Source organism: Pteronotus mesoamericanus, unplaced genomic scaffold (assembly GCF_021234165.1).
Source record: "Pteronotus mesoamericanus isolate MK-2021 breed Mesoamerican mustached bat unplaced genomic scaffold, CSHL_Meso_final contig_163, whole genome shotgun sequence".
Lineage (NCBI taxonomy): Eukaryota > Metazoa > Chordata > Mammalia > Chiroptera > Mormoopidae > Pteronotus > Pteronotus mesoamericanus.
This window is the reverse complement of record NW_026555064.1, coordinates 17,219,665-17,236,832: the sequence shown is the minus strand read 5'-3', so window position 1 is coordinate 17,236,832 and position 17,168 is coordinate 17,219,665. Positions and strand designations below refer to the sequence as shown.

General features: G+C 43.5%; 1 protein-coding gene across 1 annotated transcript in view; it reads left to right on the top strand.

Moving 5' to 3' along the window:
* FAT4 (FAT atypical cadherin 4) overlaps window positions 1-16,791 on the top strand; it is a 144,861-nt gene extending 128,070 nt beyond the window's left edge. The window contains exons 12-18 of the mRNA XM_054563375.1: window positions 971-1,056; window positions 1,881-2,060; window positions 6,083-6,207; window positions 7,894-8,111; window positions 12,400-12,661; window positions 13,570-13,572; window positions 14,830-16,791. Of these exons, the coding sequence (XP_054419350.1) occupies window positions 971-1,056; window positions 1,881-2,060; window positions 6,083-6,207; window positions 7,894-8,111; window positions 12,400-12,661; window positions 13,570-13,572; window positions 14,830-16,688 (2,733 nt within the window). The 3' untranslated portion in view covers window positions 16,689-16,791. The remainder of the gene's footprint in view (window positions 1-970; window positions 1,057-1,880; window positions 2,061-6,082; window positions 6,208-7,893; window positions 8,112-12,399; window positions 12,662-13,569; window positions 13,573-14,829) is intronic.
* Window positions 16,792-17,168: the final 377 nt, after the last annotated feature.

The window sequence follows — 17,168 nt, the reverse complement described above, 5'->3', positions numbered from 1 at the left end:
TTTTCTTTATTTGCAGAACTTACCGCAGCTTAGGGAGCAAAGGAGGGGCATCGCACCAAAATTGCAGAGCTCAGATAACATGGGTATCCAGCACCCTTGGTCTTAAACTAGGCCGCAGACAACCCCAGTGGTCATTGTGCAACTGAGAGAACCCTAACTTCTGCCATACTCTTGGCCTTGCGACCGTGACTTAATGACTTTGTTTTTTGATCATGTGGAGTATTCCTGGGTTTCACCAGACAGAAGGCTTTTGTCTTGTGGTAATTCATCCCTTAGGATGCAAAAGCAGCTACTATGAGTTGCAATTTAAATATTATTGGGAGTTTCTGTTTACGGCAATCTATAATAATATACTTTGATTATACATAAATATGCTGTAATATGCTACTTATAAGTAAGGATTCTTACAAATGAAAAGAACATCTAATTTATTTCTTTACATTATCTCAAAATGTATCTTTAATGCAAATATAAACAATCTTCAAAGCTTGCAGTAATACTATTTACGTTGTGTTTTCAAAACCTTTTTGTATATATGCATGAAATATTATCGAAAGAAGACTTTTGAAAATCAGAAATGTAATTCTCTTTCTTTTGATAGGCCAGCTGGATAGTAGAATAAATAGGCTTATTAAGACTATAACCCCAGGAAGCTGTCTCAGAGCCTCTGCCTAATATTCCAAGAGATGTTAAGGGCATTTTGACTTATCTATAAAACAAGGGGGCTGGAGAAGATTTTGCAGAGCACTTTCCTACCTGTTACATGTAATTCTTTCACAATATTAGTTTTAGACATATCAAAGAAATACGTGCCTATAATTTACTATCATATTGTATTTATCACAGTAAATAAAACGTTATCACAATTTCGAAACCGTGCCCACATGGAAGCCGGCCGTGGACAGCGCTGGCTGACGCGGATAGCGGGCCATGGAGCCCACAGTGAGTGTTTCCTTCTCTTGCTGTGCAGGCGGCTTCCTTGACCGTGGACTCGTGTTCGGAGAGCCAAGAACCCGGCTACTGTGCTGTCAGCAACGTGGCCATCTCCGATGACTGGTGAGTGAAGAGACTGGTTTGATCTGTAGTATCACCTGACATTAAAAAGGAAACTCTACATTTGAAAGTAATTTTATTATACTGTTACATAGAAACTTAAGATATTTCATCCTCTCCAAAGGGATTTTTGTACTGTAGAATAAAAAGGTAACAATTAGTGTACAGAACGGGTAGAAAGAAAGGTGCGAAATGAAGCGGTAGCAACGAGAATACAGCTACAGAAAGGAAAGAGGAACACAGCCCACGCTCTGAGAAGCCTCATGAAGCAGCGGCATGTGACTTGGGTCCTGCAAGGTTAGGACATCTGAACATTGTGTGTGACCATCACCGACAGATATTTTTCAGTAGCGCCTCGAATTGGAACACAGCGTTACCCCATCTAAAACACAAGTGATTTTAGTAGAAATAGCAGCAAACAGAAAAATAAACATGGAGACAGAGTCCTTCCATTAATCAACTCATTGGCATTCCTGGTCTGCTCTGTAGTGAGGGAAGAGCGTAGTCTGACATTAATATGAGAGCTGTCACTACTAATGCCTTGTCTCTTCTTTCTGATCGTGTGCTCTTTGCTCATTCAACGTTGTTATATACACCCCATTTGACTACCTGCAAATATCACTTCCATAAGCTGTGTTGTTATTTAGACCTTAAATAACCCTGTAGTGTGTGTCTGGTGGACATGTGTTCATCGGCAAGGCATTCCACTCACATTTACCATGCTATGCAACACGTGCCAGAAAAAGTTATCTTTCCTTCTTCCCAAATGAAACATTCTGCTGAAATCTATCACGTCGGTACTAATATCCTTTTCTTTTCTTATGGAGGACTCTTGACGTTCAGCCAAACCGAGTCACAGTTGGAGGTATCAGGTCGCTGGAGCCGGTCCTGCAGAGGAGAGGGCATGTGGAAAGCCACGATTTCGTCGGGTGCATCATGGAGTTTGCCGTGAACGGAAGGCCACTGGAGCCCAGCCAGGCTTTGGCCGCACAAGGCATCCTAGACCAGTATGGCCATTTATTTCTTACTCTTTTAAAGAAAATGCACAAAATGTGTGATAACTGAGCATCAAAGGTGACATTATTGTGACGAAAGCCCTAAAAATAAGAAATGTTTTATATGGCTTGGAATTTCAAATATTTATTCATAGCTGTGAAATTTTGCTTGGTGTGACATGTAATATTTAATTAAAAGGTTAATTCCTATTTTCTGGAGTCTAAGGAAAAACATGTGTATGCATGGATGTGTGCATAGATTATCTTACAGAGGTATGGTAAAGATTATATGTTAAGTAGGTAAGGAAAGGAAACTGGCACATCATGATGCATAGGTGTTAGCAATGATGTATACAAAAGCGTACTTGAAATTAAATAGTTTCACATATAAGCATATACACGTTGCAAAACTTGATACATCTGTAACAAGTAATAACTTGATTAATTGCACAGTATAAAACAGTTTTGTTTTTCTATTTGATTATTGGTAGGTTTCCAGCATTGATTTAGGAATTATAAAAATAACATTCTATTTTAAATAGTATTCTAATTTATGTTGAAAATTTGGGAAATTCAGAAAAAATATGAAGCAACCTATAAACTAATTACCCACAGACACTCTGAGGTTATTGTCCTGTTAATGACTGTCCCATAATATAGACATGCCCTGGTTTAGTCATGGTTGTGCACTTCAGGTGTTTCCAGCTTTATTAATACATTCATAACCCTGTGAATAATATATATTCACAAAATTCTTTGCTCACACTATTTCTGGCCTGAGATTCCTAGAAAGAACATTACAAAGACAAAGCTGTGAATACTTCCTAATGTTTGGAACTTAAGTATTTTAATGCAACTTGGCATTTGCCTTTATTTATCCATATGTTATTGTTTGGTTATGAAATAGTACTGTTATATTATGATGAAACAAACAGCAGAGAAAAATACAGAGTCTCATTGCCAGGCATTGTAAATAGCTGGGTGTACACCCTTCTGTCTCCTTCTCCACGATCACACAAACATTTTTGGAAATATTGATGTTTTTACCTTGAAATATGTTGTGAACATCTTTTTAGGTAAAAACATAGAGATCTAAGTCATATGTATTGCCAAATTACTTACCAGAAAGGTGACAGCGGTAGTATATGTACATAATTTGCTGCTTCTATATGTGGCGTTTTATAAAGAATGTTCTTACAGTAACTTTCCCTCAAATTATGCACTTGGTGTGAAGCATATAGTTCATCACTTCTCAGAAAACTTGTAAATTGAGATAGAGTTCTCTTGAAAAAGAGAATTTGTATCTAATTTTTCATCACTCTTTGTCATAATAGATTCTGAATTTAAGACTGCTGAAGTGTCCCTAGAAACATTATTTTATCTTATACATCATAAGTTGGGTCTTATTTCTAAATATATCTTATTTTGAGGTGATGATGTCATTCTCTTTGGATCTGTTGGAGTAGTACGAGATTTAGTGACTCAATATTTCCAAGCTCCCACATTTGAAGATTTACTTTTACTTTTTAAATTTCAGATTCATCTAATGCATATAGGGACGAACATTTATTGATATTTTACTATGCGCTAAACACCGTTCTCAACATTTTACAGTATTAGTTTATTTAACCTTCACAGCCATCTTGTGAGGTAGATATTATTTTCATTTACAGGTGAGGCAACTGCCTTACTCAGACTTAAACACTTGCCCCAGGTCCACCAGCTAGTGAGTAGCAAACTATTGTAAATCCTGGGCTGGGCACCCAGCCTGGTATTAAAGGCAAATGATAGGCCCGGCAGATCCTTGCTCCTGAGCGGTTTGTGGTCTCTTTAAAGTCATGATTTCTAACCTCTAGTGTGGCAATGATATTGCCTCGCAATATATTATATTCCTCTCATTTAACCACTTTCACACTCTCTTCGATGACCAGATCATGCCCCACCACCTCCTGCATCCTTTTCTCAGCTAACGAATTCGCTTCCTAAGTTCAGGAAGGTGAAGCTGTCAGAGGAAACCCCGAAGCTCATTCCTTCGCATCTGCCCACGTGTCCTGTAGCCGCACCCCGTGACCTGTGTTGTGAATGGAGTCCTCCTCCCGCCCCCGCCAGACCAGGCTCTTCTATGCAGGAGGCTCCGCCCCTAAACCTCCTAAAAACAGGGCTGCGGCTCACAGGGTGTGGCTTTTCTCTCTCACTCTGTGCTGTTATTTCACCCATTTTATTAAAAAAACAAACACTATTAATCCCATTCTCCTTTCTTTCTACCACCCTAAGTCTCTTTCTTTCTTTCTTTGAAAAGTTGTTCTTTTTCAAAGTGACTGATTCCCTCTTTTGCTAAAAGTGGTCGATTCTCATCTTACTTGGACTTGGGCAACATTAGGACCAGCCCACCTCTCTCTCCCCCTAAGAATTCTTTATTGGTGTGTGCACATGGTAGACTCCTGGTTTGCTACTCAGATCCTTCTTTTCCCCTCCTAAACCTCTTCTAGTTTGAGTCTGTATTCATTCCTGAAGTCATTTTTTATAGTCCTTGGTTTTAACTGCTGTTCTGGTGACACTTAAACAGCATCATCAACTTGGCCTCCCCTCGGAGCTTTAGACCCTCACATCCAACGTGCTACTCAGTTTGCCATGTGTACTTCTACCAAATGTCTCAAACTGAAATTTAAAACTGAATTTCTGGCCTTCTTCCTGACTCTTCTCTAACCTCTTCCTTCTATCTGCTCAGCCAAAACTTTTGGACATATCTCCTCTCTTCCTGACAAATGTCACATCCAATCTACGAGCAACCGAGATGCCATTTTAAAACCAGAAGACAGCTTTTACCCTGACTTGCCAGGCCTTCCCGATCGGCTTCCCCTGAACTCCTCACCGCAAAGCTGTGCGCTCCTCCTTGTTCTCGGACCACGCCGGGCGCCCTGGAGCTCCTCGAACGCACAGGGCTCTCTCACTTGCTCTTTCCTGTGCCCCGGATGGTCTTCCCCCAGACTGACTTTGCTCTCTCACTTTGTGTACGAAGGGGTGTCCAGCCTTTTCTTGTCTCTGCACCACACTGGAAGAAGAAGAATTATTTGGGCCACACATTAAATACATTGTGACACATAATCACACACACAAAAAAAACACCCTTGTAATGTTTTAAGTAAATTTACGGTTTTGTGTTGGGCCACATTCATAGCCATCCTGGGCTGCAAGTGGCCTGGGGGCTGCGGGTTGGACACCCCTGGTTCTAACTCAGGTCTTTACAAGAATGATGGGTCCTTCCTTTCCTGCCTAATCTAGCGATCCAGCAACCCTCCAAACTCCCAGTACCCATTCTCCAGCTTCATTTTTCCATAGCTCTCCCTTCTTTCTGAATACTACACATTTGTACAATTTTTGGGTTTTGTCCATTTCCCCCACAAAGAAAAATAAATATTTCATGAACACATGGATATTTTTTTCATCATGTTATTGCCATGCTTGGAATAGTGCTTGGCACAGAGTAGACATTTAATGAACATAAGCTGTAGGAGTTGTCTGGTGGAGAAGATGAGCCCATAAACAGAGACATAGCCCAGAGAGTACATTCACTAAAGAGATTATGCGGCCAAGATGTCTTGCTCAATTAAGAATACAATTTTTAAGAGATTTTATTTATTTTTAGAGAGAGGGGAAGGGAGAGAGAGAGAGGGAGAGGAACATCGGTGTGCCAGAGAAATATCTATTGGTTGCCTCATGCATTTCCCCCAACGGGGGGTCTGGCCCACAACCCAGGCATGTGCCCTGACTGGGAATCGAACTGGTGACCTCTAGCCTTGCAGGATGACACTCCACCAACTGAACCACACCAGGCAGGGCAAGGATTAACTTACAGAAGAAAGTATCATCTCTTTTTCTTTACTGTGTAAGCTGCCATTCTGTTGAACCTTCTCCCTTGCCAGTGAGGCAGGTCATGTGCCACGGTTTGATTAGATGCTAGGCAAGTTCAAACAGATGAATAAACATTTGTGTTTAAACATCAACCGTTTCCCCGCCCTGTGACCTTGTTTCAGGTGCCCGAGACTGGAAGGCGCCTGCGCGCGCAGCCCCTGCCAGCACGGCGGCACGTGTACGGACTACTGGTCGTGGCAGCAGTGCGTCTGCGCCGAAGGACTGACCGGCAAATACTGTGAAAAATGTACGCAGGCGCTTTACCTTCCTCGGGAAAGTAGAGTAACCGTGACGAGTGTAAATACGTGCCCCTCATTATGTAATTAAATTATGTTTTCATGCTAAACCTTAGAAATAGTAAGTTGGCAATAATTGGTGAAATACAGTGACATTTTAAAATTTATATTTTTAACTTGAGAAAGGAAGAGTGAAGCCCCTTTAGAATTTATTTACTAGCTGCATCATTAGTTTCCATTTTATAAAGATGTTATTTTATATATATATATATATATTTTTTTTTTTTTTTTGCTAGTTTGCCTATTGGAATGCTAGGCAATATCCAAGGCCAGGGGATATATTAGACTTGGGCTTCGTGTTATCTGCCTTTAGGTAACGCTTCTCTGGTGAATATTTTATACCTGGTAGAAAAGTGTAAATAATAAATCACTCAATACTGAGCTCAAAGCATCATACGATGCATTATCATCTCTTACAATGAAAAATGATACTCTGATTTTAACTTTCAATGATTAGAATTGGTTTGAATATTACTTTTTAAATCATTTTATTAATTACTTGTTTCTAAACCCTAATGTTCCTGTTAGTAAGACATTGCGGCATCCTAGTCATCATTAGACGGCAGCGTTCTCTAATTTCAAGCTGTGCGTCCCACTAACTAAGTAACCCGAATGGGCTCTCTGTTATAAAAATTGCTTTATTTTCACATAAATGCTTACTACTTAAATCACTGCATTTAACTGACTACTTTTAAAAAGTCATTTGGTTCTATTATAATGTAAGAATGAATAAAAATTCATGATTAAATCAAGACGCTATAATCAAAAAGATGTTGGTAGCAGAGGTATAATTGTCTTTAATTATTTAGTATAAAATTAAAACATAACTTTAACACATGATATTTTTAAAGTAATGAGTATTTGATAAATAGGAACCCAATTATATCTATAATATAGAGTCATTGGCTTTAGAAATGTCTTGTCTTTTTAAAAAACAGATATAACTAACCTACTATAAAATTTACCTTTTTAAAGTATACCATTTAATGCTAAAACCACTCTGTGCTCATTTTATGTCTTCTCTTTAGTCGTGGTTCTATAACAAACTTCCATACTTCAGTAGTGTGAAAAATTTATCTGGTTATCATAAATTATAATTATATATCATAATTATACATGATGATAAATTCTACATGATTATCCCTAATTGTAAAGTTAGTTACAAAAATAAATATTTGATGGTACACTTTTTTTCTTCAACTGTCTAATGTGCTAGAGGCTTTAAAGATTGTAAATCATGTTAGCTATGAAAACATATTCATTTACAAATTTGGGAAACACAGTGAACCATTATCAACAAATAATGATTCTTTGTATTTCCCCCCAATTTAAAGGCGGCTGTCTCTTCAGATATTTATCACTTATATCAAGTATCAAATATTTAATGAATATTCCCCACGTGATGGATGCCTGCCATGAAATGGGTTACATTTCATGGTTCCGAACTGGCTTTAAGCACTTAACTTAAAATCAACTCATACAATAATTCGCAACAGGAGGAGTGTTATTTTTCCAACAGGAGGAGTGAGGGGCATTAATCCTAAGCGTTCGTATTTTCTTTGTCCTTTTTTAAAATGCTCTGCCCCTCTGTAAGAAATAACGGGTGCTTCGCCCCCCCTCTCCGTGTTGGCTTGCAGCAGCCACTCCTGACACTGCCTTGTCGCTGGAAGGCAAAGGGCGCCTGGACTACCACATGAGCCAGAATGAGAAGCGGGAATATCTGTTAAGACAGAACCTTCGCGGTGCCGTGCTGGAGCCTTTTGGTGTGAACAGCCTGGAAGTAAAATTCAGGACAAGGAGCGAGAATGGCATTTTAATCCATATCCAAGAGAGCAGCAATTACACTACTGTGAAGGTAAAATAAAAGCTAACGGTGACTTCATTTGATGAGACCGCCTGCTGCGTCATGGTTTAAATCACTGCTCCCATAATTCCTGTCCTTTGCTTTCACAGCCCGTTGGAGTTCCGACTGATGCTGGGCACTAGTCCAATGTCATCTGTCTTAACCATTTCCCAGGCATTGGCCAGGGTAACAAAGATGTGAATGGTTTGGTTTCTAAACACTTTTGTCTTGGTGTAGAGCAGAGACCAGTGCTAGGTAGGCCAGCACAGAAGGAATTTTGTGATCTATTTTGTCTAATAAAAATGTATATTGCTTTCTTCCCCTACTGTTAAGCAAAGTAAAACAAAAAGATAATGTATCTTTGAAATGGAAAAATACTTTTCTCCAAGAATTATTTCAAACACTGATATGTGTGCAGGGTAAGGCAAAAATAGGTTCACAGTTGTTCAGGTAGAAAATAATGCAACAATTAATAAGTAACAATACAAGATAAATTCTGTTTTGTGTACTCGCAACTGTAAACCTTCTTTTGCCCACCCTATATATTAAAGGGCAGGAATGGAATAAGGAAAAACATTTTGAAATTATCTGGTTTTACATGGCAGCACAGTCAATTCACTCTCTGAGTAAACCCTGTGAAATTAAGTATCTTTGGAATCATTGTAAGTAAAATTATAGCTAAATTCTCCAAATAATTTCTAAATAAATAATTTTTAAACATGTTTCATGACAACAATGGATTGATTTATCATTAGGCTTTTACATAATCCAATTATTTTTGTCTCAGCTGTAAATGAGACAATAAACGTGAATAATTTTATTCACTCTGCATTTTCCATCAGCTCAGCAGTCTTAATTTCTAATGCTATTATTCTGCTTTCTAGCCCACAAATGAGACATCTCTTAGATCATCATTTTCTTCAGTTATATTAACTTTTTTCTACATTATTTTATATATAATTTTACTCTTAATTTTATATGGATTTTGATAAATTCTTTTAAAAAACGATTCCTGGTTTTTTCGCCTATAAATCAATATTTTGAAAATTACTAAAAGCTTAGTTAATAAAAAAAAAGATGTATAGAAAATGCTAGGTTTAATTCACATATAACACTAAAAATAAAAACAGATGTTCACCTTTAAACTTCAGCCTCTTTATTCTCAAAATTTCTCTCTAGCCCAGCCAACTCTGGTTGTTATGTTCCATGTACATATCTTTAATAAGAAGTAAAAAAAATACCAATCTTTTAAAAATTCTCATATTATAGTCCCCCAGTCCAGTCATTCCCAACTGGGGGTGATTTTACCCAGCAGGCACATTTGGCAATGTCTGCAGACATTTTTTATTGTGGTGGGTGGGGGGCGGGGTTGCAGTATACCTCTAAATATCCTACAATGCACTACACAGCACCCCACAAAAAAATTGTTCAGTGTGAAATGTCAGCAGGCCAGCGTGAGAGCCTCCGCCCTAACCCAGGACTAGGGGACCTCCTCAGCCTGTGACTGCACCTCTGCCGTGGGAACAAAGAGCCCAGCTCCCAAGTCCACAAAGCAACTGCAAAGCAAAGCACACAGGTCACTGAGTAACGTTACCAGTCGGTGATTATAATTTTCATTGAAACATGTACTAGAAGCCAAGAGAGAAAAGAAGTAAAGAGAGAAGTAGACCTTCCCAGTCTACGCTGAGAGGTTTTGACTTGGAGTTCTGTGCCTTATCGGTTAAGCTGCTTCCAAGTCCTCGTGCCATTTACATGACATATGAAACATTTCTGTACAGTATCTCTTTAAGCCAAGACATGCAAAATACAATGTGGTTGAAGAAATCAGTGACAGAATTTTTTCTTCCTTAAGAAAGAGGCTGAATGTCAGGATCCATTTTTGTCACCATCAGACCTTGCCTGCGCTGCAGCCCCCGGCACACAGCCTCTCCGGACTGCGCTGCGTTGGAGCAGGCGCTCCCAAAGAGTGGGGGAAAGAAGATGCTAGCAAATGAAAGTGCACCTAATGAGACCGAAGTGCACGTTGCCTTTGTAGGCAATTTTGAAAAGCAGCTTTTCAGAGATTAAGGACCTTCACGGGTGAACTAAGTACATTAAAAAGTAAATAAATAAAAAAGGAAAAAAAATACAACCAAAAACAGTGAATGAGGAGAACTAACTAATGGGAAGAGAGTGGCCCTTGTTAGCAGGCGAGTTACACAGATGATAGGAATATGAGCCGCTCCCGCAGCCCGGGAAGCTCGTTCAAGGGGGCTGTTGCTTATCAGTTGGTTTATCAGTGACCAGAGCCCCTGGTTTTCTTCTTTCTTTCCTTTGGCTCACTTTCTGACAGTTTCTTTCTTTCTTTTATTTTTTTTACATACTCTGAATCAATCAGCTTCTCTCTCTCTCTCTCTCTCTCACACACACACACACACACACACACACACTCGCACACATACACGTACATGTGAAAGTGAAAAAAAGAAACAGGGAACAGGATTCTCTACATTTGGAAGAGAGAGGGTCCGTGGTGGGTAGCAAGAGCCATGTGAGAAGAGATGAGAATATATAAACCCATAGTGTCTGTCTGGATAAAAAAGAAATTAAGGAGAGGGCACCTCTGAGGGAAAAGCAGAAGGCAAGCACGCTCGTGTGGCAGTGGGCTGACGCTGTGGTTGGGGTTCCACGTATGTCCCCTCTTTCATGGCATGCCATGCGTCTCTGCATTCAGAATCCTGTGACAATGGATGATGAACTTTCTACTCCAGATCAGTTCTGCTGTTTGGGTGCATAGCTTTTTGGTTTGTTGTTGTTTTTCAGTGAGGCTAGATGTATTCTACAGACTTGGGAGGAGGGATTCAGAGCCCTATAGATTAAAAAAATAAATAAAGGGACAAGTAAACGGATGACTAAATAAAGCAAAACATTAGCATGATGTGTTGAAAGTTAAAAAGAACGCAGGAGTCTGGTACAGTATTATTAGGGGAAAGGAAAACATCGTAACGTTACACTGTTCTCACTGAATCCGTCCTGTGGCATATGCCGAAGACTCCCTCATCAGGTAGAAGCGTGAACGTGTTGTGATCTATCATGCGAGAAACCCAGGGCCTGAAGGAGGCGCTTCCCAAGGCATGTTTCCGAAAAGGACTCTGGCTATAACCAAAGACAAGTTGCTGCTTTTACCATATGTCATGAGACACTGCCCATTTGATGAAATGTTATTGTCATTTAACCACAACTTCCTTTTTTTCTATCTGAGTTTGGTACTGAAATATATTATTATCTAGAGAGGCTGCTTTAATAAAGTATTACAATATGAATAACATATGTAAATGTGTTAGGCATATTTTCCACAGTACAAATGAACTGATTTTTAGTTCTACCAGATGTGTTTGTTGCATAGAGAAATGGCATTTGATCTAAGTGACAAAATAAACTGGTCCATCCTTTCATGCCTGTCATTTGAGACACGCTGTCACTTCATTGCCTTGCTGACGCACCGGCTCTGTCTGGTAGTTCGATGGGATGATGCTCTCTGAACCGAATGTTCATCTGACTCATAAATTATTTCATTTTCTAAAGTGTCTACTGGGAACACTGGAAACTCGGTGGTTGGAAACAGGAGTAGGAGCATCCTATTACCCCGCGTTCACTGCTGGGTGCAGTAGTAGAAACCAAACATCCCTTAGATAAATCGGAAGAGAGAGCCAAAGTGAAGCCTTGCCCAGACACTTCATTGTTAAGAACTCGCCCTTGATTCATCTTAGTATTTCTTAAAGCTCAACAACTGATGTAAATATTAGGCTTATTTTTTTCCCAAGACTTTAGTGTGTCATAGGTGACAGGTAAAACAATTTATTTTGTCTTTATTTTTTCCAGCTAGGCTTCATCTTTAAGAATTGATTGTTTTGCAAGTAGTTTAACCTTTTTTGATCATTATAGGCCATTTACTAAACTGACCTTTTTTTAACCTTCATTATTGCTATTAAATTAATAGAAATCACAAAAAAGTTTTAATTTACTTATTTTAAAATAGGTATTCACCCCATTATTATCTCACTTGTGTTCTGAAATTTTACACATCTTGAATAATTAGGTACAAATATAATAACACTTTGAAAACTATTGAAACTATTAAATGTGAAGGTATATGTTACCTAAAATCATAGAGGTAGATGGGTAAATATGCTCTAATGCAACCAGTCTCTTCATCTATTCTATCTGCTTTGAATTGATCAATATTTTAAGATTTTATTTCACTTTTATTTTCATCCAAGCATATTATAGTTAATTGTACAATATTTTAATATGTTTCTAGATTAAGAACGGCAAAGTACATTTTACATCAGATGCAGGAATTGCTGGGAAGGTGGAGAGAAACATCCCTGAAGTGTACGTTGCCGACGGCCACTGGCATACTTTTCTAATCGGAAAAAATGGAACAGCCACAGTACTGTCCGTGGACAGGATATACAGCAGAGATATCGTCCACCCGACTCAGGATTTTGGTGGCCTCGATGTGCTCACCATGTCTCTTGGCGGAATTCCACCCAATCAAGCTCATCGGGACACTCAGACAGGTAAATGCTCGCGGTGAGCACATTCCCAAAGGGAAGGCAGGGCTAGTTCTCTCAGAGTTGCTGGAGCTCTGATACCATTTCCTGTGAATAGTCTAAGGCTGTCATAACTATCTTTAGAAAGTGTCTAGGGGACTATCGCCATCACTGCTTCCGACAGCTGCATATGTCAGCCAGGTCGTAATCCAGCCCGTGGTGCTTCGATGGTTCTCTGACCACCAAGCCCTTATTTACACATTTATTCACTTATTCATATATTTGCTCATTCGCACCACAGATACTCCTGAGTCCCGTGCTGGACACAGGGAGTGCGATGGTGGCCTCAATAAACAGCCACCTTCCTCACACAAGTCTCACACAAGTCTTCCTCAAGGGAGACAAACATTAGTCAAATCATCACACGAGTTAATGCATTATTTTAAGCTTGAACAAATGATGTGAAGGAAGAACATCGACTTTTAAGAGGTTGCCCCAGAAAAGCAGAAGGGGAGACTTTCCTGGAAAGCTGACATCTGCACTTAGATCTGGACTATGAAGACAAGAATGGGAGAATATGAAAGATTAAATTACATTGACAGGAACTAAAAACAAAAGAAAAAGTAGTGTAAGTCTGGGATCACGGAACCCAGCACCTTGAGGGCTGATGTCACAGGTAAAAGATGAAGTTGGGGAATGAAGCAGGGTCTTCTAGACTACGATAAAGTTTTGGTTTTATTCTCAGAACAGTGGGAAGTCACTAAAAAATTCATCTTACGAGGGTCCAGTGACGTTAAAAGTCTTCCAGGATGCAGCATGGAGGATGCGGTGGCGGACACCAGGGTACTTGCTGGCGTCAGCTGGGAAGACATTGCCGTGACGCAGGCACAGCCTTGTGGGAGCTTGGGCGAGCGTAGGGGCGGCGGGCTTGTCAGCGGGTGGGTAGGGGAGGCGTGTTTAACACCTTAAATCATTCAGACTGTTGGCGCCTTGGGTAAAAGTCAGGGCGATTTCTGACTCTTCCGTTAGAAGAGGGGTAGTGCCACTGAGAAAGGCAGGCACGGAGCGGCACAGAAAGGAACGGGTCCTTGGGAAAACCACGATCTTGGCTGGGGACAGGGTGGGTGTGGGGCATCTCGGAGAAAGGCGTTAACTCCAGCTGGAAATATGTTTTAGGAGTTACCAGCGTCGAGCAGGTAAGTGAAATATGGGCATGAATAGGACGGAATGAGAAAGAGCAGAGCCCGTGTCCTGGGAAGAACTCCAGGAGAGCAGGGGCAGAGACAGATGCCACAGGTCACGGAAAAAGAGGGGGTCAGGGACGGAAAGGTCACTGGGACGGAGCAATGCCTGGGGAAGAGGAAGGGTGGAGAGTAGGGGAGTTAAGGCATCGAAGTTCAAGCCCAGGTCATAGGTCATTTACATGTAGCTTACTCGAGAATATCAATGTTAATTCATTGGCCTATTTTAGGAAAACAAGTCAATGTAAATTGTGCATTTTGTGAGCAACAAGACAGATTCTTAGGCTCTGGGCCGAGAGCGTCAGCCATATTAGCACACTCTCGTCTAGCAAAGAGTTCCGTAGCTTCTTAAAAAAATAATCATTACTCTCTGGGGAGCCATTTTAGATATTTTTTTCTAACCCTCACTGTCCCCACCCCATGAAATACAGAATTAGACTCTGGATCTGCCCTTTCGAGACCCACAAAGCACTGTAATAGCTAAGGTTTGCCTTTTGCTGCCCACGAAGCTGTGCTCGGCACCTTGGGAGCAATGTCGCCTCCGTGGAGAAGGCGTGATCTGAAGAGGGAAGCGAAGTTCTTTATAAGTATCTGTTAAAATGAGTTTTATTTCTATGTGTGCGCTTCTCAGTATGTAGACTATACAAGTAACACAAATAGATCATTAAATAAATAAAAAGAGGGAGAGAAAGGAAACGCAGCCCGTCGGAGCCATCCATAAATCTCCGGGAAGAGGGGACTCCCAGCTGCCCTCCCCTCGCTGGTTGCAGAAACCTCCCGACCTTGTCGTCAGGCGCACTGGTTTATTGCCCTTGAGCAGGACGGTGGCGCCTAGAGTGGGCTGCCAAAGCACTGGCCACGGGACACGAGGTTTCCCTGGACCAGACGCCGCCACGGCGGCGTGCAAAGCTTTTGGTTTTCTCTAAGACGCCCTGGCCCTCCTTCTCCCTGCAGGGTTTGATGGCTGCATCGCGTCCGTGCTCTACGGGGGCCAGAGCCTGCCCTTCAGCGGGAAGCACAGCCTGGCCTCCATCTCCAAGACGGACCCGTCCGTGAAGATCGGCTGTCGGGGGCCGAACATCTGCGCCAGCAACCCCTGCTGGGGCGATTTGCTGTGCATCAACCAGTGGTACGCCTACAAGTGCGTGCCCCCCGGGGACTGCGCCTCGCACCCCTGCCAGAACGGGGGCAGCTGCGAGCCAGGCCTGCACGCCGGCTTCACCTGCAGCTGCCCCGAGTCGCACACGGGGAGGACCTGCGAGACGGTGGTGGCCTGCCTCGGGGTCGTCTGTCCTCAGGGGAGGCTGTGCAAAGCTGGCAGCCCCGGAGGGCACGTCTGCGTCCTGAGCCCCGGCCCGGAGGAGATCTCGCTGCCCCTGTGGGCTGTGCCTGCCATCGTGGGCAGCTGCGCCACACTGCTGGCCCTCCTGGTCCTGAGCCTGATCCTCTGTAACCAGTGCCGGGGCAAGAAGGCCACCAGCCCCAAAGAGGAGAAGAAACCCAAGGAGAAGAAAAAGAAGGGGAGCGAGAACGTCGCTTTTGATGACCCCGACAACATCCCACCCTACGGGGATGACATGACCGTGAGGAAGCAGCCTGAGGGGAACCCCAAGCCCGACATCATTGAGAGGGAGAACCCCTACCTCATCTACGATGAGACCGACATTCCGCACAACTCAGAGACCATCCCCAGCGCCCCGCTGGCCTCCCCCGAGCAGGAGATCGAGCACTACGACATCGACAACGCCAGCAGCATCGCCCCGTCCGATGCCGACATCATCCAGCACTACAGGCAGTTCCGCAGCCACACGCCCAAGTTCTCCATCCAGAGGCACAGCCCACTGGGCTTCGCCAGGCAGTCGCCCATGCCCCTGGGGGCAAGCAGCCTCACCTACCAGCCCTCCTACGGCCCGGGCCTGAGAACCAGCTCCCTGAGCCACTCGGCTTGCCCCACCCCCAACCCGCTGTCGCGGCACAGCCCCGCGCCCTTCTCCAAGTCCTCCACCTTCTACCGGCACAGCCCGGCCAGGGAGCTGCACCTGCCCGCCCGGGATGCCACCGCGGCCGAGATGCACGGCGACCCCTGCCAGCCGGGCATCTTCAGCTACGCCACGAGGCTGGGCCGGAGGAGCAAGAGCCCCCAGGCGCTGGCCCCGCATGGCTCCCGGCCTGGGAGCCGCCTGAAGCAGCCGATTGGGCAGATCCCTCTGGAATCTTCTCCTCCCGTGGGGCTCTCCATCGAGGAGGTGGAGAGGCTCAACACCCCCCGCCCGAGAAACCCGAGTATCTGCAGCGCGGACCACGGGAGGTCGTCTTCCGAGGAGGACTGCCGGCGGCCCCTGTCCAGGACGAGGAACCCGGCCGATGGCATCCCCGCCCCCGAGTCGTCCTCCGACAGCGACTCGCACGAGTCGTTCACGTGCTCCGAAATGGAGTATGACAGGGAGAAACCAATGGTGTACACGTCCCGGATGCCCAAGTTATCTCAAGTCAATGAGTCGGACGCCGACGACGAAGACAATTACGGCGCGAGGCTGAAGCCTAGAAGATACCACGGCCGCAGGGCCGAGGGGGCGCCCGGGGGCGCGCAGGCGCCCGGGGTGGCCGACAACACACTGCCCTTGAAGCTGGGGCAGCAAGCGGGGAATTTCAACTGGGACAACCTTTTGAACTGGGGCCCTGGCTTTGGACATTATGTGGATGTTTTTAAAGATCTGGCGTCTCTCCCGGAGAAGGCAGCAGCCAATGACGACGGCAAAACCGGGATGGGCCAGCCAGTCCCCAAGGAGGGCGAGGCGGAGCAGTACGTGTGAGCGCTGCGAGCCGAGCCGCAGGGTGAGAACGGCGAGGCAAGGGCGCCCCCGCGTGGTCAGGCCGCCCAGCAGGGCGGGGCGCCCCTGCGAAACCGGCCAGTAAGCACGGGTGTCGGAAGGGAGCTTTTAAAAATAATAACCACAATGCTGCTGAAACCGACTCAGAACAACTTTAATTTAATACGCTCGGTTGAATTTATTTGCTTGCATGCGTCGTGTTGTGTGACTAGTGATGGTGGCGTGCAGCACTCGGAAAAGTTTTTTCTTGCCACTGTTTGCTTTGTGATTCTAAAAGGTTAATGCCATAGCCATTGCAGACATGAACTGGTTGCTCTCACAGTGGGGTTGTGTATTGTTGCCGTTGTGTTATTACTATGTTTTGCATCGCAAGACCCTTGAGGTTTAACTGATCCTTGTTAAGCGTAGAAAAGAGCCCTCCTACTCTTGAATGACTCTGTATTAACCCGTTCAGAACTGTAG